General features: G+C 34.2%; 1 protein-coding gene across 1 annotated transcript in view; it reads right to left on the bottom strand.

Moving 5' to 3' along the window:
- Window positions 1-23794, bottom strand: part of PLCZ1 (phospholipase C zeta 1) — a 41940-nt gene that overhangs the window by 13627 nt on the left and 4519 nt on the right. The window contains exons 3-8 of the mRNA XM_072332130.1: window positions 19341-19542; window positions 17298-17442; window positions 15717-15869; window positions 9128-9355; window positions 7868-8024; window positions 6262-6378 (exon numbers count right to left, since the gene is read on the bottom strand). Coding sequence (XP_072188231.1) covers window positions 6262-6378; window positions 7868-8024; window positions 9128-9355; window positions 15717-15869; window positions 17298-17442; window positions 19341-19542 — 1002 coding nt within the window. The remainder of the gene's footprint in view (window positions 1-6261; window positions 6379-7867; window positions 8025-9127; window positions 9356-15716; window positions 15870-17297; window positions 17443-19340; window positions 19543-23794) is intronic.

Below are 23794 nucleotides of genomic sequence, written 5' to 3' on the forward strand. Positions count from 1 at the left end.
TTTGTACAAGATGTAGTTTTCACTTCCGAAAGATGAATTTTTGGACTATTATAAGCAAATCAGTAAGAAAGTAATAACATAGATATATACATCCTTTTTGTGAGTCAGAAGCTGAACTATGATAACTACTCTTGTCCTTGAAAGCTCTAGTGAAATTGAGTGGGCCATGAAAAGATGCATTTTATATGCTTTCTACTCTCATTCTTCCAAGGCATTACTTGTGCTGTGGGATAGATAGCAAGAAATCTTTCCTGCCTTCCTTATAGCATACTGTCCATGACTGTGAGGTAAGGCCACAGCAAACACAAAATGAGCTCCAGACCACAAGAACACCTACCCAGAACAGCCTGAGTTGTTTCTGCCATAAGATGTAATGATATGTGAGATTTATCTCCTGGTTTTGAAAAGACCTCTTTCAATCTTGGTATAAAATCCCCAACCAGTTCTGTAAATACATCTGAGTTTCTGTTAAGTGGCTAGTTTCTACAGAAGCCACTCCAAAATTAATGGAAAGTACCACAGATACAAAGGTCATAATAACACTATTTGACAAAGCAAATTCTCAGCTACAAAGCACTGTTTTTTAGCATTGTCATCAGCATTAGCTATGCATTTTCACCAGTGATGAACAAGGGCCTGCATGCTGCACACATAAAAATCTGCATGGCGGTCTGGAAAGTGGCTTGCCTTTCTTATCACTGTTACCACTGTTGAAATGCACCTCCCACCACCTCACTGTGCTCACATTCACTGTTGGATCCAATATAAGTTGTGCAATCAACAATTAATATCAATGGGCTCCATTTTTTCTGCATGGAAGAATTCGGTTCCACATCTTTGTTTCATCTACAACTCCATGTCAGATGCCATTTTGTCAGATGCCCCTCTGCTTCCATCTGCCACATGGCAGAAAAATGTAATAAAATATTGGCAGGAAGGTTCAACCTCTACTTCCATACTACCAACATTCACCTCTGACGTCATGGGCCAATATAATAAAATAGGAGGTATTACTTTTGGAGCAGTCCTTGTAGATGTCAAAGAATCAAAGATAAAATACTGTGATGTATTTGTCTTCCTCATCTCATAGAGACTGATTAGAGTTAAGATATCTGCAAGATTTTAAGGATCACAGTCCTAGATTCACAGTGCTCATTAAGTGTCTAACTGCAGTAAGATATACTATAAAGAGCTGTTGAGGCATTCTAATAATTTAGCCAGACATACAACTAGCAACAATAAGATACACAGTAAAGAGCTGTTAAGGCATTCTAATAATTTATCCAGACATATAAATAACAATGTTGAAGCATGTCACTTCACAGACTGCACTGGAAATTCAAATGGTGACCATTCAAAGTTATAATGCAATGAATACTCTGTTTCTTTTAGACATATTGTTAGCAGTTGAAAAAGACCTAATAGAAAAAGCTTACTTAACACTTTCTCTGCATTAGAAAACAAATCCGGTAGGAATCATAAACAAGAATATAGAATTATCGTACTGGAAAACAAACTATGAGTATAATTGAAAGAAAAGTGATATTCCATCATCTCTTATTTGGGAGAACCTGTGTTTTCCCTTAAATTCTATCACATTCCTTTAGAAATACCTTTACTAAATTTGACACTTCATCACTTAATTGGAAATACAGAGAATTCATTGAGATTTTGGGAATAGCCAAACTTCCCAACATCCTGGTAACACAACCTGGTAAATTGATCTTAGGGGGAAAAAAATAATACTACTAATAAAAAATAAAAAATCAGTTCTGTTCTCTCTAGTTTTGCTATTTGTGCAGAGAGAAACGAAAATCTATTTTTGCTGCATGTATGCAGAAACTGAAAATTGGAAAGTAAATGATAGAGCCTGTGCCTTCTGTTTTCTCTAGGGGATTTTCTGAAATTTGCCTTGCCTTTAAGTTTTCAGTCACTCTCAGTCCTATCTAGGCCATACTGATGGTCAGTTCCTGCTGAACAAGTGAGGTACAAGATCTACATAACTGGTTTTCTTCTCCCTAGATAGTATTAGGGTTTAAAATCAGAACTGCTTAAGGTTCTTTTCCACTTATCTTTTCATGCACTGTAAAAATTTAGCCACACAACAGATCCGGTTAAGTTGCTAGGCTGCATTTCAATCTCACAAAACCAAAACAAAATTTTCAATAAAAAAGCTCCATTATACGAGTAGTGATTCCTCCACAGTAGTGTATAAATTTTTATGAGTGCTTCAGATAACATATGGTCCATACTAGCTCTTCTAAAACAAAATCCTGTATCTGCCATAGCATGGCTTTCTGATATAACTGATGATGACTTGATCAGAGCTGTGGATTGTTGTAATACATGGGAAAATGTTTTCTACTGTATACAAGCAATGTATTCAGAAGGATATTTAATTATTTCTCTCTTTATTTTTAACTGAGAATTTCTTTTGGTTTGCTTCAGTTTTGTTTTTTGTTGTTGTTGTTGCTGCTGTTTGCTTGTTTGTTTGTTTGTTGCTCTGTTTTCCTCAGTCTACATAAAACAATTCATATCTGTTTATTTCAATAACTATCCTGAATTTTCTTTCCATGCATAAATCTTTATTTTCCAATTTATTTAGTAAATAAAAAGGAGATAAAGATATGCCAAACCAGTTCTTTCCAGTGCTATGCTGCAGTTGCATGCAGGAGGAATACTAATTTTTCAAACCATAATAGGTTATTGTAGGTATTTTTCTCCATAAGACCTCTTTGTTCACAAAACCTACCCTGTTCTTATGAGACCCAATTTTCGCTGGGCACTGAGTGCACAAGGACATGGAAGAAATCTTTTGTGGGAACTCTGTACATTTTACTGTCATTTTTAACTTGCCTTCCTCTGAAAATTAGGTTTGCACACATGCAGAATTCTCATCTTCATCCCCAGCAAATCTTGGGCTTGCTGGACAATTTCATCCTAGTTTAGTGACATGCTGCAAGTTAATGTCCCAAATAGTTCAGAGAAAATTGCTGGCAAGCTACAGGAGAGAGCAATGTTTTGGGCCCATCAATAAGGGAAATGAAGGAATTACTCAGCTGTCATCATTTATAAGATGAAGAGAGAGTCCTGGCAAGCAGTACTATGTGTAGATTCAAACAATCCTAATATATTAATCTGTGCATCAAGAACAGTTAGTGGAACCTATTTAAAGGTAAGGTGGAAGGGCAACCATGCAGGAGTGGGGTTGGGTTAAAGTAGCTGAGGATTGGAAACAGGTGACATAGGATAAATCTGAAAACCCCAGGGACTGGAGGGAACATTTCTGCACAGGGAATGTAAAGTGCAATAGTAGGGAGAAGGGGGAATATGTGGAATTTTTGAAAGCAGGATATATGAAGAAATAAGAAATGTGAGTTAAATCAGAGAAAAAGCATCAGTAGAAGATTCATCGAGTGGAGTTTTGAGAGCTGCATTTTGGAATGCAGTCTTATTTCAGACTAACATTTATCTGAAACAGATTAGGGAATCAAGACTGGGTCTGGCATGGCTTGGAAATAAAGCATGAGAAGACTTACTTGTAATCAGCCTATTCCCATGAGAAAAGCATTCCTTTAAATGAAGATGCAAGTGCTGTGACCAAGAGGGCAGATCTAACCATTTCCTGCATATTTTTAATTCTTCCAGGAAGGGGCCCAAAGAAAAAATCATATGTTTAGTATGAGAATCCTCAAAATGGTTCTGCCTTAAAGTGTACTCCAAGTTAATAGTCAATGTAGTCATTAATAAGTACTTAAGCCCTCTTTGAGATGGAAAAAAAAAAAATGATATTCTTTAAACAGATAATTGTGGAGGTGTAAAGACTAGAAATAAAACAACTAAACTGCTGTGTGATAAGCCCTTTAGAATTAAGGACTTCTAGCTCATTCTTCCTCTAAGCATGAAACAAGCACACTGGTTCTTAATAGCAATGCAGACAATACAGAGAGTGTATCACCTCAAGTAAATAATCCCACAACTTAAGTGGGGATTAACCAATCAAGAAAGATTATCATCAGATCAGTTTCAAATGGTGTGGTAATGGTGAGATACTTCCAGCAATAGCCTAGCCCTGTATCAAATATGCACCACAAAAAATATTTATGAAAACACAGACAGAAATAAAATTTACACTGGCTAGTAAATTTTTACTCCCATAGAAGCTGTAAAACCTCTCATTACAGTAGTGAAGATGTAAAGCAGAATTTGAAATGAGAAAATTGTGAGGGGATCTGAGTACATTTCACTTCTTTCACTGAACAGCCAATACTGAGTGGGAAATTTCACGCAGCCTCCTCAGTCACTGCTTCCCCCATTACATCCTAACACCACTGTGTAGTTTGGGTGGAGGGCTGGCAAACATTAAAAAATTCAAGCTTGGGGCAGTCCTCCACTGCTTGTGATCAGGGCCATAATGATGTGAAGCCTTTCTCACATAAGTTCCAGAGTCTTATAGGCAAAGTGAAAATCATATCTTTCACTGTATGAGTGTGAATTGTAATATAAAAAAGTGAGACCATCTCTTTCACTTCTTGAAACTGGAAGTCTATGGCAAACCACCCTGCTCACTCCACAGTCTCCCTCAGGTGATTATGATATAGTATGATATGATAAAATACATATCCAGCTCCAAAAATATTGCTTTTAAAATGAAGAATAAAATGATGAGGCAAGATCATGCCTGAAGCTATTATAAAGGGGAAAGTGCTTGCAGGTAAGAGGTTTTTCAAAGCCTGCTGAGAAGTGAATTCATGCTTATCTTTAACAGTTTCAAATTAAAAACTAACTTGAACTGAAGAGAAACCAAGGTTACTATTATTTCATTGCTCAGGGTGCAAACTTACTTTGAAATACACTGAGAAAAAAAAGACATATTAAATCTGCTTTGCTTGTATTAAGTCAATGAAGACAGTGGCAGCTGTGACTCAGCATCCAGGTGATCAGGGGGCACTTGAGTGCATGTGTGCAATACCTATCATAATCTGGGAATTCTTGACAACGGTATTAATTCTTGTGCACACATGTCCTGCATCAGTGCCACCCCAGTCACACAAAACCACTGAAAATCAAATAGATCCTTCAGATGATTTCATTGCAGGGCAGATTCCTAACTCACACTTACATACTTTTCCTTCATCTCTTCTAATTCAGTGCAATAGGGCAAATTCAGCAAAATACAAAAGCAATTGCATTCCTACAGTGCTCATATTAAGTTGAAAAGGCAGCTGTTTCTATTCTCTTACTACAGTACAAAGTAGCTACAGAGAATGTTAGGCTCCATCAGAAAAAGAAATAATAATATACAATTTTCTTTTTAAAGAGAGAGATAAATTGAGGAAAGATAACAAGAAAAAAAGAAGATAAAAAAGGAAGCTACCTTTCCCACTTTCCCACTTATAAAGATGCTCTGGTAATACCTCAGCCACAGCAGACAAATAATCATGGAGATAATAGAACTTGAGTAACACAGAATGCAAAAGAATGTAAGGTATTTTAATTTTCTTGAAAGGAAAATTTCAAAACTTTTGTTTCTGGAAGTACATTGTTTAATGTGCAGTGTGTTCACTTTTACCTCTAAACCTAGGGTAACTTAGTTAACATAAATAATTTCAGCCAAAAAGGGCAGTAAAATATGAATTATTGTTTAGACTCTCCACACAGACAGACACAAAGAAATATAACAGAATTCTTAATTAAAAAAGGAAGCTGTACAAAGAGAAGAAAGTCGTGCTGTCGACAGTTAAGCTGAGGAAAGTTGTACATATACACTTTTGCTGCAGCCTTTCAGAAAATTAAAACATGCTTTTATGTAGTCTTGGAGTTAGGAATAATACAACATAAGGTTCAAGGCTTAATAATGTCTTGTCCTTAATACTTTTTTTTTTTTTTCTCTGTTTCTAATAGGGGATTAAAAAAAAAAACACCACAGTAGTTCAAAGGAGTTAGTGAAATATAATAATTTGAGATGCTTGAGATATGGCTATAGATATTTAAGAAAAAAATATATTTGTAATTAGATATGACTTAATGGTAATTAATTACAATCGTAAATAATTTAAAATAATATTCAATTTAATTCTTCCTTATCAGAATTCCAAGATTCTGGGATATAAAAATTACCAGAAGTTTAGATAATAAAAAATGATGCTACTGACTGAAGTTATGAAACTTGTAGCTCGCAAAATATAATATGGCAAGATAAAATTTTATATCTTTATCATCTCTGAAGTTTTGAATGCAACAGTCAGTAAACATACATACCCATTTGGCAACCCACATTCCAGAACTCTTGAGGATTATAATTTGAAGAATCTGTTCTTGTTCCTTTTGGGTAGATTCTTGTAATGAAACGTGAAGTATGTGAAACAAACTGATTAGCTGAAAAACAGAATCATAAAACCTTAGTAAGGCACACTTTCTTAAAAATAGGCATCTTATTTAAATAAATAATGATTCTAAGACATTTCTGTGCATGTTACATTACTAAATCTGACACTTGGAGATATGATAAAAATTGTATTTTTTAAACCTTAAAATGGTCTTTGAAAATATTTGTTCTAGTACTCAGATTTTTTGAATGTTCAATAATGAAAATCATTCCTTCAGGGAAATCTTCTTTACCTTTTTATTTACTAAATACACAATTTTTACACTAAACCTCTCATTATTTCCCCCGTAAAACAGGAAAGACACAAAACAGGAAATTGGTTAAAAAGCCCCATTCGTTTTTCAGTTATTCCAGTGGAAAAACATCTATCCTATCTTCAAATAATTTAAACCCGATTTCTGCTTTGAGGCTTAGAAAAATCAAATGAGTCATCTCAGGACCAGCCAGTAGTACATTTCTAAAGCATACTTTATCTTCTTTGCCGCCTTCAGAAGATTTTATCTATTCAAGTCAGTTGATTTTCTTACTCCTAGCATTGTTACCTCCCATAAAGGCACAAACCACATGGACATGGAAAATCTAGAATTACTTTTATCTACACTATTCCAGTTAAGTTATTAAAAAGAAAGCTTTAAACTTCCAGGAAGTTTCCATTCTCCTCCTTTCCCCTTATTTTAGTTGAACTACTAGGTTGCTATACACATCAGAGAGGACATTTAGTATGGACAGCTGGCAAAAGCCTACTTGCTTTAATGATGTTCAGCACCATTCACCTAAACAACCACTGAATTATCTCTTCCAAGAGTGGATGGCAGCTGGGCTGGACCTGAATGAATGGGCTCTGTCAGACTTCATTCTCATGGTCAGTGATCTCTGCTCTTAATGCTTCCTGAAGGCTGTTGTCAGACAGCTGGAGTTAAAACAGCAGAGACTATGTCGTACAGGCTGCACCAAATGGAGACAACCCAGCATACACTGAGTTTTCAGTAATCCACCTTGGCCCACATGAAAGATGTGGTCCAAAGAACAGGCTGTCTTCTGTTGAGTTTATTCATTTCATGTGGATTCTCTCATCTGCAGTTATCATCAGAGTCAGAGGTTCTGACGCTCAACTCCACTGAGAACCACAGATTGTGTATGGAAAATGGATCTCTTCCTTACATTTTTGTGTAACTTTTAAATCATTTCATGGAGGAAAAAATGAACCAAAAGGTATTCATGCATTTTGTATACCATGTTAATATTTATTCTTATAAAGTTACATGAAATTAGAATAATGCTGAATTTCAAATTCATTCACAAAGTCAAACGAAATATAAAAATGCAGTGAAAATGAAAGTTATTTCTAAAATAGTGCTATAGAAACATCCAAGTAAAACTGGACAACAGAAATTCTGTAAGGCTTTTTAACCCTTCCAATGCCTAAGCAATGAAACATAACAACACTATTATATTTCTGTTTAAATCAAAGCAAAATACCTTCATGTTTTACAAATCTTCGTGCTTTAACCTCTCCAATTGAATTGTTTTCATAACACTTCTGATGAGCTATTGAATGCTCAAAGCTTACAAACTTCTCAGACTTGGTATAAATCACAAGGTCCGACAACTCCATGGCAATCTTTACCTTCTTCACCTAGTAATCAGAGAATAAAATAATGTAAGAACACAAAAAATCACAATACATACTACTTTATTAAAAATTCAAAAGAACTTACCATATAAGATGTATAAAGTATGGGAAAATGTGTTACATGTAATGTATATTTGACCATAAGGTATGATTTATGACAGTAAGATTTGATCCAGGCAGAGAAAAGATCTTCCCCTATCCCATCCTTCCTCAGAATTTTGCCTTGGTATCTTTTCTTATCGAGTGGAAAGAGAAAGTAAAGATCTTGAATATCAAATCATTGAGAGAATAAAAAGACATGGAGGAACTTACTGTGTCTCAGTAAAAATGTTGAGTCCTGGTGAGCAGTCTATGTATATGCATACAATCACAGTGTGATGTGCAAAATTTTCTAGATACTGGGTACATCCCGCCTACTTTAAATGTTGAAGTAGTTTGAAAGCAGTGGATTTCCACATTAAGACACCTACTGTTTGATGAACAAAATGTTTAAGTTCGATTTGTCGATCAAAAAAAAAATGACATTTAGTTTTTATAGTGTCTCTTTCAGAAGTGGTAGTTAGTGTTATATCTTTACATAATAAGTGCTGCAACACCTTTTCTATTACAAATGCTTTAAAATGTACTCGTTCAACCAGAAGTCTATGATTCATTTAATTTGTAAATTCAGAACAAAATAACTGCCCAAGATGGACTGTTCAACCATAGAACAGAACAGATACGAAATTGTCTATCATCATCAGGAACCACTATAAGTGTCCTTCACGCATACCTCCAGGAAGGCTTTGGATCAACAAAGCAGCTGAGCGTATTGTGGCACTGATCACCAAGGGCAAGCATAAGATTTGAATATTAAAAAGGCGAGTGCAGTTTAGGATGGGAGCACAGGGAAGGTCTTTTTTAGTTGAATACTAGAATATGGTCCAGTTTGGAACACATGGAAAAATTCAGGGAAACTCTAGGTCCTTCAAATGGTATTTTTCTGAGTAATATTTAAGTCTATATTGTAAATGTAGACTCTATTTTGAGATAGCATATATTCTTTTCATAAAAAGGCTGACAGAGAGCCATGTGTTTTCTAAATTCAGCTGTTACATAATTTTTACCTTTGCCTTTTTCCGAGGTGGCGGTGAAGATCTACCTTCTGATTTTCTTTTTGAGGCACCTCTCTTTGGGCAAAGATGGGCTCTTTCATCAGTTTCCTCATCACTTGATGTAATTTCCTCATCAGATACTTCCCCTGTTTTACCATGAGCATCCTGCCCTTTCCGGAGCATAGTTTCTTCAATTGTTCCACTTTTCTTATTTTTTACCAATATTTTGAATTTTAATGCCTGTAGATAAAAAGTTAAACAGCAATAACCAGAATTGTGTATGTATGTCCTAATTGTAGAACTTCATATTTAGATGATGCTTAATGCATTTTCTTAGCTATTTGTTAAGTATAATAATGTGAGGGAGCACAGCACAGTGTATAGGTATCAGTGATGCAGGTTTCAAAAGCAGATGAAACAAACAGAAACAGAGACTGGAGACCAAAATATAGAATAGAATGTGAATATCTAACAACTCAACAGGAAAAACAGAAACCTCTGCAATACACAGATGCAGATATGAGCAGGACTGAGGAATATAAGGAAGACAGAAGACAAGGATGGCAAGACAAGGGAAAATGGCCTGAAGTTGCACCAGGGAAAGTTTAGGTTGGATATCAGGAAAAACTTTGCAGAAAAGGTTGTTTATTACTAGAATAGGCTCCCCAGGGAGGTGGTTGATTCATCATCCCTGGATGTGTTTAAAAACCATTCAGACGTGGTGCTCAGGGGCATGATTTAGTGGAGGGTTGATAGAGTTAGGTTAGGTTGTGGTTGGACTTGGTGGTCTTTGAGATCTTTTCCAACCTGAGCAATTCTACAATTCTATGGTTCTAAGGAAGTGTCAGAGGCCATGGTCAGGTAAGATGGAGGAAATATATTATTTACTAAGCTTGAATCTGTTTTTACATGTAGATTTGCAGCCATTCATATGATGCTAGTTTGAAGCTGTATTTTTACCTAGATGATAAAAAACTGTTGTTTGATTAGTGCATTTGTGCATACTTATGTAGAATGTCAAATTTAAACTTCTGTTATGTTATTATTATCAAGAACACAGTCGACTCCAGTGCCAAGCTTACGTATGTATAGAAATTAATAGAATTTGATAATTCGTTGACTAAACAGGTTTTTTCTATTTTACAGGTCATATTTAAATGCACATTTCATATGGACTGAAAGGACTATCACTTTTGGTAGAGAAAATAAATATTCCTATGTACACATTCTTTTCAAAAACAGTTGCAGAAAATGCTGTAGTGAAAAGAGATATTTTGGGCCATAAGCAAATTCCAGTAAAAGTTAACCCAAATCACTGAAAATGAACCATGATCAAAAAGGCATCACACATTTTAAGTTGGAGCTTCAAACAGATCTTCAAAAGTACTTATAACAAATGCATGGTTACAAAATCTATGACTGTGAAATCTGAGTTCTTTAACTGGCAGTTAAAGTTATCAGTTATGCTAAACATTTGAGATCTTTTTGTACAAATGTGTCTAAGTATTCTAAGTGGATAGTGAGCTGAAAAACTGAACATACACCATAACTTCTCTTCTTAAAATTTAAGAAAAAAACACAAAATGTATAAAAACTATACCTTTATTATTTATGAATTTTAAAAGTGCAACCATTCCTGCTTGTCCTATCACTATCCACCCATGTAAACAGACATTTCCCCTCCTGTTGATGTACTCCCTTCAAGTACTGGAAGGCCACAATGATGTCTCCCCAGAACCTTTGCAAGTCACTCAAGACTGTTAAACTACAACCTTCAAGTACAATCAATCAGAAAAAATATTTAAATAATTAAAGAAAACCTAGTTTTTGTACTAAATTGCCTTCTGGTTAATGCAGTGTGCAACACAAATGAGAACAGCTGAAGTCAAACACAACTCCCAGAAAAAGTACTTTGAAAGGGATCAGGCAAAACTGCCTACTGACCATTTCAATAAATACTTATGGGTAGGAGCCTCAGAAAGACAAGAGGCAAAAAATAAAATGAGAAGATCTGTAGAAATTTAGCACATTTTCTCTTCTCTGGTAAACTTTATTAAGAATATAGAATTCTTAAAATCTTGCTAAGTAACAAAGCTAAATCAGTATAATGTTTTATATAATTTTTATTTTAATCATTCTATTACTGGCTTAAATATTGATAATGGGCAAATGTAAGCACTTTCCATTAAGCTGAACATGTAGGAAACTTTTCAGGCATTGTCAAAACGTATCTTGAATGTAAATAGGAGGACACTATCACTAAGTACAGCTGTTAAAACAAACAAACAAACATACAGCCAATAAGAATTCTTCAATGATTCTAGAATAGAATCATGCTTACTAAAATTCTGAATAGACAGTTTTTTCAGCCTTATGGATTCCAATTATTGAGATATTTTAAGCCAATGTAATACCAGTAGTGTCTGAACTCTGATATATATATCAGGAACACTTTTAGCTATTGAATTTTCACTATTTAATAAGGCTCCATTTAATTCTTTAAAAAAAAAAAAAAAAAAAAAAAAAAAAAAAAAAACACTGAGATTTAGTGAAAATAGGAAGGAAACTTAGTATTTCAGTCTCAAGATATGGATGGAAGCTGCTGGTAAAGGCCCTTGCCAAAGAAATCTGAGAGATAAGAGAAGCAGGTATTAACTGGTTAAACACAAATCAAATGCTGGAAGGATCTTAAGTCCTACAGGCAGGCTGTTAATAAATCCTAGCAAAGAAGACAAGAGTGTTAGTAGGATAAATTACAGCATGTGACTATTTCCTTTGAAAATTTCTGCTTTGTACTATATTATTTTAAATCTCTTCCTTCTTTATTTCAAATTTTGCTGAACGACAAAGGTATGCACATAAATACAGATAATATACAGATGATTCACACAGAAAAGTTTCAAAATGGAAATTAAAAACTTTCCAGTCTTATTTGGGATGAATACAATAGAGGTACATGCTAAGAATTTACACTAAGTCACATTTTAAGAATTTGCTAGTAGAAGTACTCATAAAGGAAACTGTAATTCACTTGACCACATTGTTGTTAGGATTTCTTTTTCAAGATGGGTTTTTCAAGCTAATAGGTATTTCCTACCTCCTTTAAGTGTATTTGCTGTATTTGAGCTATGCTAATTAACACTGTGCTGCTGAATCAGTCCCATGCCTGAGCAACTACAGGTACAATCCTATCAGCTAATATATGTTAGTAGATTTTTTTAGAAATCAGAAGACTGTTATGCTTAAAAGCCTATGTCTTCTGTTACTGGTGTTACCAATTTTGATGCAGTTTACTTCCTGGCTTAATCTGCTGGGTTCCTACCAAATCATTTACCAGATGAAATTGTTTCTTCCCTATTCCTGCCAGTTTCTGTCTTGAATAAATAAATAAATAAATAAAAAGTGGAAGAGTAACTTTTGTATGTGACAAATCTACTATTATTACATCAACTAAGAATCTTTCCCACCAAGAGTACATTCAATTGATCATTTCTGATTTTTTAATATCTCTTTTGCATCACTTAAATAAAGCAGACTCAAGACTAAGTTAAGCACCTGGCTCACTTCCATGGCAATGAAAAATGGAACTTACCCAGACCTTAAATATACAAGGTCTCTATTTTTAAGGATGCGATGAAGCTACTTCTTTTGAACACAGACTAAAAGTTCTTCAAAAAGATACAAGTCAAAAGTCAAGCTTATTACTCAGATTACTACCATAACTCCAAATTTCAACTATAAAATAAAACAATGGGTTTTTTTAAATGTTCAAAGCAACTAAGTGAATTGTTTTTTCTCAACATAATGATTTGTTAAATTCAAGCTTATGAAAATCAGATAAGGACACTGATATTATTCAGGAAATTCTTACTGTGGAATAAATCTCACATAACTGTAAACATTTAAGGTTTGATACAATGAATCTCACCTGAACAGCATACAGTTAAGCGAGGACTAATTGTGGAACACATCAGCACATTTTAAGACATAAATTCCACAGACGTGACATATGAAAACACTAAGCTATGGAAATATGAAGTATGCACTGTCTTCTGAAAAGCATTTTGAAAGCAACATTTCACACAGATATATTATTTGTGGAATGTAATTTAGTGACTCCATGATTCAGATGCAGAACACTGATTCTGTGCTTGCAACGGGGATGTGTAATCTGTGAATATCAATTAGACTGAATGTAGATGTGCTTTGAGATATTTTTAATCAAACCCTCATACTTGAAGTGCAAAGGCTTGCACCTGGGAAAGAACAACTCCAGACACCAGTGTATGCTGGGGAGCACTCAGCTGGAAAGCTGCAGCAAAGGAACTAGGAGTCCTGGTAGACATCAAGTTGATCGTATTATCATCAAGTTGGTAACAGAATTATTGGTTTCATTACACAAATTATTACCACTGGGTAAAAAGAGATGCTCATTCCACTTTACTCAGTATAGACAAGGCTTCATCTGGAGACCTGTGTCTAGTTCTGGACTCCCCAGTACAAGAGAGACAGGGCCGCAGTGGAAATAGCCCGGAGAAAAGTCATCAAGATGATCAAAAGGACTGAAGCACCTCTCCTATGTGGAGAGGTGGAGAGAGACTGAATGAGATGGACCTGTTCAGTCAAGAGAACTGGTTCAGGAGGGATCTATCTTGTCAGTGTGTATAAGTACCTGAAAGGAGAATGCAAAGGAAATGGAGCCAGGCTCTTGCCAGTGGTAAACCACACCATGGGCACAAACTGGAACACAGGAGATTTCTTCTGAACTCTAGGAAGCATTTCTGTGCTATGCAGATGACTGAGCACTGGCAAAGGTTGCCCAGAGAGGTTGTGGATTCTCATCCTTGGAAACCTTCAAAAGCCATCTGGACATGGTTCTAAGCACACGGTGCTGAGTGTCCTTGCTCGAGCACAGGAAGTAGGTGAAATGGACCCAGAGGTCCCTTCAAATATAAAATATTCTGCAATTCCATGATTCACAGTGTTTTCCAGGTTGCAAACTGAAACTGGACACTGATATAAAAATATTTTGCTACAATCTAAAAAAAGATGTTTACGAGAAATTTATAAAGCTGTACTAAATAGATTCAGAATAACACTGCTATGAAAATATGCAGTATTATGATACTCCAGCAAATCTTTTGGACAAACGACTTTAAAAATGTTTTTCCCTGACAATTACTTTACCAAAATCTACCTCTGTGTGTGTTGACACAGTTCAGATAATTTCCATCTTGTTTTGAAACAAAACATTTGCATTTGCATCATTCCATTTCAGTTGCTGTAAAGAAGTGTAGAAAATAGATCTTACATATCCCTGATGTCAGTGAAAAGCCCGAATGACTATTTTGCATGCACGTATTTGTGTTACAAGACATTAAAAAATATTTTGTTCCTGTAAGAACATTCAGTGCAAAGACTGGTACAATGGGAATTTTAAAATTTTCAACCCTCATCTAATTTCCTTTCCTGACTTCATATCCCCGGGGTCTCAAGCCAGCAGCTAAGAAACACTGCCTAAGGGCAAATCACAAAGAATAAGAGAAAATGTTTTTTGCAATAACAGTACTCAGTGAAATGGTTTCATCAACACTCTTATCAACAACAACCAATATATATATATATAAATTTAGGTTTGCATTTCTAAAACAACATGAAACTTTGGGATTTTTTTTAATCTAAGGAACTAAGATAAATTACCGGATAACAGGAACACCAATAGATTTAAAAAGGTGATTTTTGTTTTAAAGTATAACTTTGTTTTAAAATTTTTAGAATTTGTTTCCTCTTTTAGAACTTTCAAACAATGGACATGAGAATAGGAGAAGAGAAGGGAAGGGAAAGGAGAGGAGAGAATGTGTTCAGTTTAATTTCAAAATGTTGACTGTACAAGTCAATAGAAACTTTGAAGTTTTTTATTATAGAAAAATCTGAAAATTTGTTCATAACCTTCAAATTCCAACACTGAATTTCCAGAACCTGGTGTTTGCATAGCTTTCAGATTTGGAGTTCAGATTCAGTAATAACTTCTAGAATCTTTGACAAGTAACTTAACTAAGGCTTGTAGGTTGCTTTTTATTTTATATGAAAACAGGACAGCTGTAATGCATCTTGTCATTGAGAAGCATTCTAACACTGAATAAAACTGCATATTAAAAAACGAGTACCAAAGCTGAAATTACTGTAATTTCTTTAGACTATGACTTAATATGAATTAAACTGTCATAGAGTGGCTCATCTACAGAAGCAGTTTCTATGTCAGAAATGCGGTAGTCTAAACACAGATAAAAGCATCTGCCTTTAAGGAGGGCAGATTTATGCACTGGAAAGTTAGCTGCTTTTGAATATAAAATAAAATAAAACATTTAATGTATACAAAGCACCAGAATTTGGATTTGTGTGAAGTAAGACTTCTCTCAAAAAAATTTTCATTATGTGAGTATTTTACAAATACATGCTTCAACATGGTACTGGAAAGTTTTACCTGTAAACTAAAATTCCCATCAATCTGTATGATTTATTTCTTAAAGTAAATATTTTCATGTATTTTGTCCCCCTTAACTTTTTATTTATTTTTTTACCATCTGAATTCCATTATTACCTCAGGAGAAGGTAGTTGAGATACCGCTGTGTCACTGACTGTTGAAGTAAGAAGTTTGTCACCTAGAATATTTAGTAAATACTCCGCTATCCTTTCTTGTTGCTTAGGGCTGCAGTGATTCTCCAAAGACAGCACGACTGGATATTCAGATGCCTAAAAAATAGAATTTAAAGTCTATTATAATTAAGTAAAATAAAGAAGATCCCCAAAAATATATTGCAGAAGGCCTCTTAGTAATTCATATTTTTCTTCTATTTGCAAAATATTTTGAACATGTGTTTTTTAAGGTTATTTACAGAATAGTAAAGCTCACAATACTTATGGAGAAGGGAAAGAGTAGTTGAAATAGTAACATAAATCCAAAGAAGAGAAAAAAAAACATCATCCTCAGGAAGGTAAGAGGAGTTAGAAACAAATCTACAGAGATTAAAAAGAAAAAAAAGCAATGCAATTTTTTTAATAACGTCATAATATTTTCTTTGGACTATTCTTTACCTATCACAGTACTCAAGAGAGATGTGGGAAATCTGGTAAATTTCAGAGAATGCCTCAAAGGAGACGTGCCCATTTCAATTGTATAAATAATTTTCATAAATCATCAGCTAATGAATAAAATCTTTGCTTGGATGGGATCTAAACTGACAGTATATAAAGAAAGAATCATTGTTTATTCAATTTTTAACACTTTTTCACTGAGGATTTGCTAGTGACCACTATCAGCAGCACATCTTAATTTAGAGTGATAGGAACTATTATTTCTTGATATAATTTTATCACCTTTTTCTATAACTCATGCTTCTTAAATGAAGTCTATATTGTACCTTTGTACAATATACTATTTAATAGAAAACATAGGTGAGATTGATCTGACATTTGATGAAGACCAGCTTAAATAGAATAAACTATGTATGTGCATGTATAAAAATCCACATAAATGTATGACCGCACATATTTACATATATTATGCAAGTTATATTTGCAGTCTCACAGGACATCATTTCAGCAGAGCATTGAGTACCAAAAGATCTCCAGCTTTTGCACTTTTGCAAAAGGTAGTGAGAAAGGACATTGCCTTAATAAATCAAATAAATCACCTGATAAACAAATCGTATTATATTGTCATGAATTAAAAATCAAATAAATAAATAAATAAATAAGTGGAAATGGAAACAGAATAAATATCAAACTCAGTTCTAGTCTAACATTTTCTCTATTTTGTAAAATTGAGCTTAGGATATAAGACAGTGTTAGCAACAGAAGAATAAGTGAAGTAAATACATGGCAAGATACAAAGAAGGATAGTAAAACATTAGACAGATTCTGAAATCGTTGTTCAGTTCATTTTCAGTCCTTGACTAAATGTTCTTTGGTAGGCATTCCACCTAAGAAACTGCAAAATACATTTATCACTCATTAATAAACAGATTGTACAGTTTTCCAGTAATTTATTTTAGTGATGCTCATTCTATAAAGAGTGTTTCAGTTTTGATTCTGTTTTACTCCTGAGAATGTCAAGATAACAGCATATTTGCAGGCTTTATTAAAACATTATAGCATTTTAACTAACATACATATACGTACCACAAAAGCATACTTGTCTACTGCGTGAATTACGGAAGAAAATGAAAGTTTGCTTGTGAGGGTGTGACCATGATACACAACAGGATCATTGTTTGAGCCATCCCAGCAGTCAACTTCCAGACAACGGCATCCTTTTAACAGAGCACTTTGAAAGAACAAAGGACATAACTGACAGTTAAAAGGAAAACACCTCATTTCTTTTTATGTCACTGTATTTCTGCTTACAAGCACATAAAACACTTACAAAAATACTAGTCTATAATCAGAACTGATAAATCCTAGGAAGTTATAAAGATATGAGACAGAAGTCTATTTTCTGCTGTTCATCTTAGGCATTTTAGGTAATAAATTTATTAGTGCATTAAGGAGGTAGACAGATTATCTAAATATCCTTCATTAAGAGGTTAAAAAAGAATCGACAATTGAATTGAATGACACACCTTTGCTTCATATGCTCTTCTGTGTCAGATACCCATTCTGTCAGGCTGCCCTTCTGCTTCCATCTGTCACATGACTACAAATTTTGACAGAATACTGGTGGTCACAAGTGGTGTCCCCCAGGGATCAGTCTTGGGACTGGTGTTCTTCAATATCTTTATCAATGGCAAAGACGATGGAATCGAGTGCACCCTCAGCAAGCTTGCAGATGACACCAAGCTGAGCAGTGCAGTCAATACATTGGAGGGAAGGGAAGCCACCCGGAGGGAGCTAGACAGGCTGAAGAAGTGGGCAAAGGTGGACATAATGAGGTTCAACAAGACCAAGTGCAAGATGCTACACTTGGGCTGGGGTAATCCCAGGTATTTATACAGACTGTGAGAAGACCTCCTTGAGAACAGCCCTATAGAGAAGGACCTGGGGATCCCAGTGGATGAGAAGTTGGACATGAGCCAGCAGAGTGGGCTTGCAGCCCAAAGGGCCAACTACATCCTGGACTGCATTAAAAAAGGGGTGGCCAGCAGAGAGGAGGTGGTTGTCCCCTTCTACTCAGCTCTTGTGAGGCCTTCCTCCTACGAGGAAAGACTGAGGGAACTAGGCTTATTTATCCTGAAGAAGAAAAGATTCCAGAGAGACATTGTTGTGACTGTCCAGTACTTGGATTCTATGAACATTATTTTACCTTGTTTTATTCTTTCCTTTAAGTCTTGTCCTTTACATGTTAATAATATCTTTAAGATGCATCTAGATATATTTTCTAATATTTTTAATAACCATAGAAAAACAGGAAGTTAAAAGGTTTAATGTCATGTTTGCAATTACTTTAAGCAACACACTTTTTACCTCAAATAATTTTAAATACTGCTAGAAATAGATTCACTAGTGTTAGTGATGATTGCACGCCATTAGAGAATTTTTAGAGAGCAACCAAAACAAAAAAATTCACGGTGCTTTTAAATATCCCAGCCAAAATTATGACAAATTTAAAAGCTTTTTTCTCCCACTGTTCTTATTTCTGCTAAATGCACCTTGGCTACAAGGCATATTTGTTTCCTTCTGCTCTTGGACTCATATGCTGCAGAACTGAGTACATCTTCTATCTCTTGGCTACTATAATGCCCACATAAGACCCCTGTCACTTTTCATTGCTGTTTCCAAATTGGTTGCATTGCAACGCACACTAATCACAGACAACCTTGACACACAGCAACACAGTGTGCACTTATGTCCTGTATATTGATCAGAACTGAGTTGGCCCAGGAATTTTACATTTATTTGTAATTTTTTCACAGTATGTTGAGAATAAAATCTGATTAAATCACATACTGTACTGCATGCTATAGATTTATTTTGCTATGAAGTAGATGTTATGTGCTGTAAGTGAAACAGTGGGTTATTTCCAGTCTATGAGCAAGTAGTTTGGCAAATATATTGAAAAGACTGCACACAAAAAATAAGACTTGTTTTCCACTCTCATCCACAGTAGCTATTGCTAAGCAACATTACCTGTGAGTTACATTTAAAAAGCCAAAGAATGTTTACAATACTGGTTAACAAACAAACAAACATCAATCAAACAAACAAACAAAATCTACTTCTGAATACCTGATATATCCATTTAAATCACTGGGTCCTATTAGCTGGTCAGATACCAAGTAGGTATTGTGAGAAGATGAAATAAAATAGTCACATAATGGGTGGTTCATATCTTGGTAGACGGTCCGGTGCTCTTTTTTGAATATTGTACAGTCTTCTGAACTCATGTACCTTATAAATCCTTCAAATGACAATTGTCTTCTATTCCTGACTGTTCAAAAAAGAAAAAAAAAGGAAAAAAAAAAAAATCTGGTGTGAAGTTAATCTGATAGCTATATCTGTGTATTTTTCATTATTTTTAGTAAATAATTCAGAACATGGATAAATGTTTTAAAGCATAACACTTCCCTGCAATTTTAAAATTCATAAAAAGCAATATGAACATAAATGTCAGCTCTGTACAGTTCTGGCATTGATGCAGTTCTAAATTATGAGAGGAAATTAGTGTGTTTTTGTGCTTTTGTACTTCAGTGGATTTTAGGGAAAAGAAACAACAACAACAAAAATATAAAGTAAAATATGTGCTGTTGTTTAGTTCTGGAAAGTAACATGCCGGTCAGTGTGCAAAGAGATTTTTTCTCAGTAGAAAATAATGGATTTTTTCTCAAATATGTCATTCAGAGATTGTCAGGATAATCTTGCAGAAACTGTGATTCCTAATATCAAACATCTCAAATGGTGGAAAATCTCAAATAGCTAATGATAAAATGATTATTTGATTAGAAGTATTTGAAATAAAAAATATCATTTTAACAACATAAATTACTGCCTGCAAAGATGAATTTGAAATCAAGCTTATTATATTACTGCTTCTATAGCAAATCATGGTAATTGCCTTCATACCAGTGATAGTCATCCCATTTGTTTTGTTATTTAACTGAATTAATGACAAACAGATCCATTATATTGCCAACTGTTGCTCTAATGTCATGCTTCAAATGTAACTATTTTGCAAATGATATAATCTCAGATGTCAGTTTTGATTCAAAACACAACCTAGTTTGAATTAGTCAGGGATGTTTCCCAGTTCTGACTGCAAAATAACCTTATTTTTGTCACCATAGTTAGATAGTGGTGCTTAAGCAATAAGTAATCAGACAGTACTTTATGCTAACAATAACATAGAGTTTCCAAATTACTTTGCTATTTTTAATATTATTTTGGCTTACACTTGTCATAAATAAATAAGAGACGGTTGTAGTTTTTTCCTGAAGAGAACATATGTTTACATAAATGCACTCATCAATATAGTCCCTTTAGATCAGAAACATTACTTTGTAAGGTAAACATGCATTACTTTGATAGCCAGGATATAAGCTCTTTGGCTTCAGAGTTCATTTTGTTTATCTCATCACTGGAAAAAATTTATGTGTCTCTATATAGCTTACTATGGGACCTTGCATTACATTCATTTACAGCTCTTTTCTCAGAGACCTAGAGCTGCTATATTTGACCTGTCTGGAGAACTATCAAAATTCACTGGTAATCAGTAAAAAAGTGCACTAACAGTTCTGTCAGCATACATGCAAAACAGCATCATGTGATTATAAACAGCATACCATCTGTGGAAATAATTTTTCATAGAAGACCTTCTCTTTAGTAAAAATGTCACAGTTTTTAGAATCTAAGATAGAAGAAGACTTAAATTGTTATTCCTACTGTTCATTCATGATATAGGTTCATAACTCTCTTAACAGTGAAGGAAACCTACTGGGTTTCATTGGAAATCGCTCTTATCTTTGTCTGATGAAGATACCAAAATTGGTTAAGAATGCAAGTGCAGTACTTTTTAAATTCTGATAAACAGAACAACCACACTATTTTCTGGTCCTTAACAGATACTTTCTTTTTCTGTATTAAAAGAAATGGGAATACATCTTCATAAACATTCTATGGGGAAAAGATGCTTTCATCAAGGACTTATGCATCTCCCTAGAGGAACCTCAATATTTTTCTCCATTAGCAGTAGTTAGTAAATACATATCCATTTTATGCAGAAATAAAATGTGAAAGGGAAGATTTCTGTCTCCTTGTAGTTTCTTCTTGTTTACAAAATCCAATGCTTTTTTCTTGCCCTCACTTTTCAGATAGTCTGAAACACAATTTATTACTAATATTCTTTTCTCCAGTGATAATTGTTGTTAAAAAAAAAAAAAAAAAAAAAAAAAAAAAAGTTTGTTTTTCTCTCGTTGTCAATTAAGGTAAATTGCAGCACTACCATTTTTTTGAAAGACATATTATATTAAATGCCTACATTTTTTAGAGTTCATTTCCTCCTACTTTCTTAATTTAGAACTTCTTTGTGGAAAGAAATAATGAAATTAAGCTTTCATAAATTGTTGGACAGATCTGTCTAAAATATTGTGTTTATACAGAGTGTGGATGGCACATACAAGCACACCTAAAGTGTTTATATCCTACTTTTTTTTTAATTAATAAGTATGTCCCAGATTACTTAAATTATTTGTCTCACAAATGTACCAAGCTAATACTGTTATTAACAAAGAAAGCAAGAAATTCAAAGTAGGATTATGCATTTTGAACAGTTTTTATATTGACTTACAGGAAAATATACAGATGGGAACAGAGAATTTGAATGGTACCACTCTGCAAATATGAGTACTATGAGTCTCAGATCAAATCCATTCAAATAATGAATTTTGAGAAACAAATAATAATAATAATAATAATAATAATAAATCCCCTATGCTAAACTTAAGAAATAAAAGTTCCTTTGGCCACTTGATTGGCATAACACAGTTTCTTTAATATCACTTAATGAGTCAAGAGTTCTATATGAAATCAGGAGTGGAATGGAGATATATCTGAATGTTTGTGTGCAACAAAATTGACATTTCATTGTTAGTAAGAGGCAACTGTTGGGTGATTCACATGTTAACCAATTCTATGATCACAAACTTTAGCATACAGACACACCAATCTATTAATGCAGCATTTTGTCATTAGAAATTTAAATTGTATAATAAAAATGGAAGAGCAATGTATTCTGTACTGTTTCTGAACAAACTACAGCATCTGCATAGAGCTAATTTAGAATTATGACACTCAGTGGCATTGAAAAGTTGTCTCTCTGCGGACACAAATGTTATCAGTGGACAAAATGTTAGCAACTGACTTATCAATGTTGTATATATCTAGTTACTGCTTTTATCATCATCTTGACATATCAGTACTACTAAGTTTATCAGATGATGGTTGTTACTATTAGCAAACCAGTCAGTCAAGTGTCAAAACCTGCCCTTTTCTCTTTCTGTAAAATACAGGACAAGGCTGGCAGATGAGTCTACAGATCATCTTCATGAAGGGTACACTACATCATATTCAAAATGACAGTTGTGCAGAACGGTATATCACGACACCATATGAATCAACTATCATGTCAATCATATCTGGAACTTTCTACTAAATATGTTTGAGTGGGAGTATTTGTCCAGTCAAAGCAGCATGAACAAGACAGCTAATATTTCATTCAGCAGTATTATTTCCAGTAACAGGATAAACAATTTTTTCGCAGATGAGGAAAAATCGTAAATTTGGCTAAAATCTCTACAATAAACCAGAAATTAAAGGGAAAAATAAATAAATAAATAATAAAAACATTGATATTTACAACTGTGTTTGCTAACTGAGTAAAGATTCTCATTCTTTTAACCACTTCATAGCTATTAACTTTCTGGTAAATTATTCAAAACAAACTCTTAAACAGGAAACTTATGTAATTACTTAGGAAAGACAAATTTACAGACAGAGTAGGATATATTTAATGAAATTTGTTCTAATTTGAAAAGTAGCCTCTACATTTAATGACAAAAGAAAGATTTTGTAGCCATTGCTGGACAGCGAGTGACTTAGTGAAACACCAAATGCCTTTTGCTTCTGATTGAAAGCATGATACAGCTTTTCCCACAACAGTGGGAATGATCAGCATAGACATTCCAGAGTCCTTATCTCAAAAGAAAGACTTTCTCCTTCTTGAATTTATTTCTAAGTTTTCCTTACTCAGTATGAAACAATGGGAGCCAAAGGAGACACTGTTAAAAATTCAATATTCATCTTCTTCTGAACAAAGAAAGTTTCTAATATAATGTATTTAGGTCTGATTTCCTTTTTTCAGCTTACTAGCAAATTTAGTCTCTTATTATGTTTAGAGTAACAGCAGAAATGTAACAGCACAAGGTGAAGCAGCCATCAACAGCTGGAACATACACATGTTACAGATTTAACAAATCACTCATCTCATATTTCTACTGATTCAGAAAGGGTGAATATACTGCAAAGTGTTACTGATATCTGGAAGAGCCTAGCTTGACTATCAAATTCCAGTCTGAATTATCAGTACTAGCTACTTAGATAGCTTCCTTCCACCGCACCACAAGAAGTGTCATGGATTTGCTGAGCAATATTAGAAGTGAAATAGCATGGAAAAATAAATAAATAAATAA

Source organism: Excalfactoria chinensis, chromosome 1, assembly GCF_039878825.1.
Source record: "Excalfactoria chinensis isolate bCotChi1 chromosome 1, bCotChi1.hap2, whole genome shotgun sequence".
In the NCBI taxonomy this organism is placed as follows: domain Eukaryota; kingdom Metazoa; phylum Chordata; class Aves; order Galliformes; family Phasianidae; genus Excalfactoria; species Excalfactoria chinensis.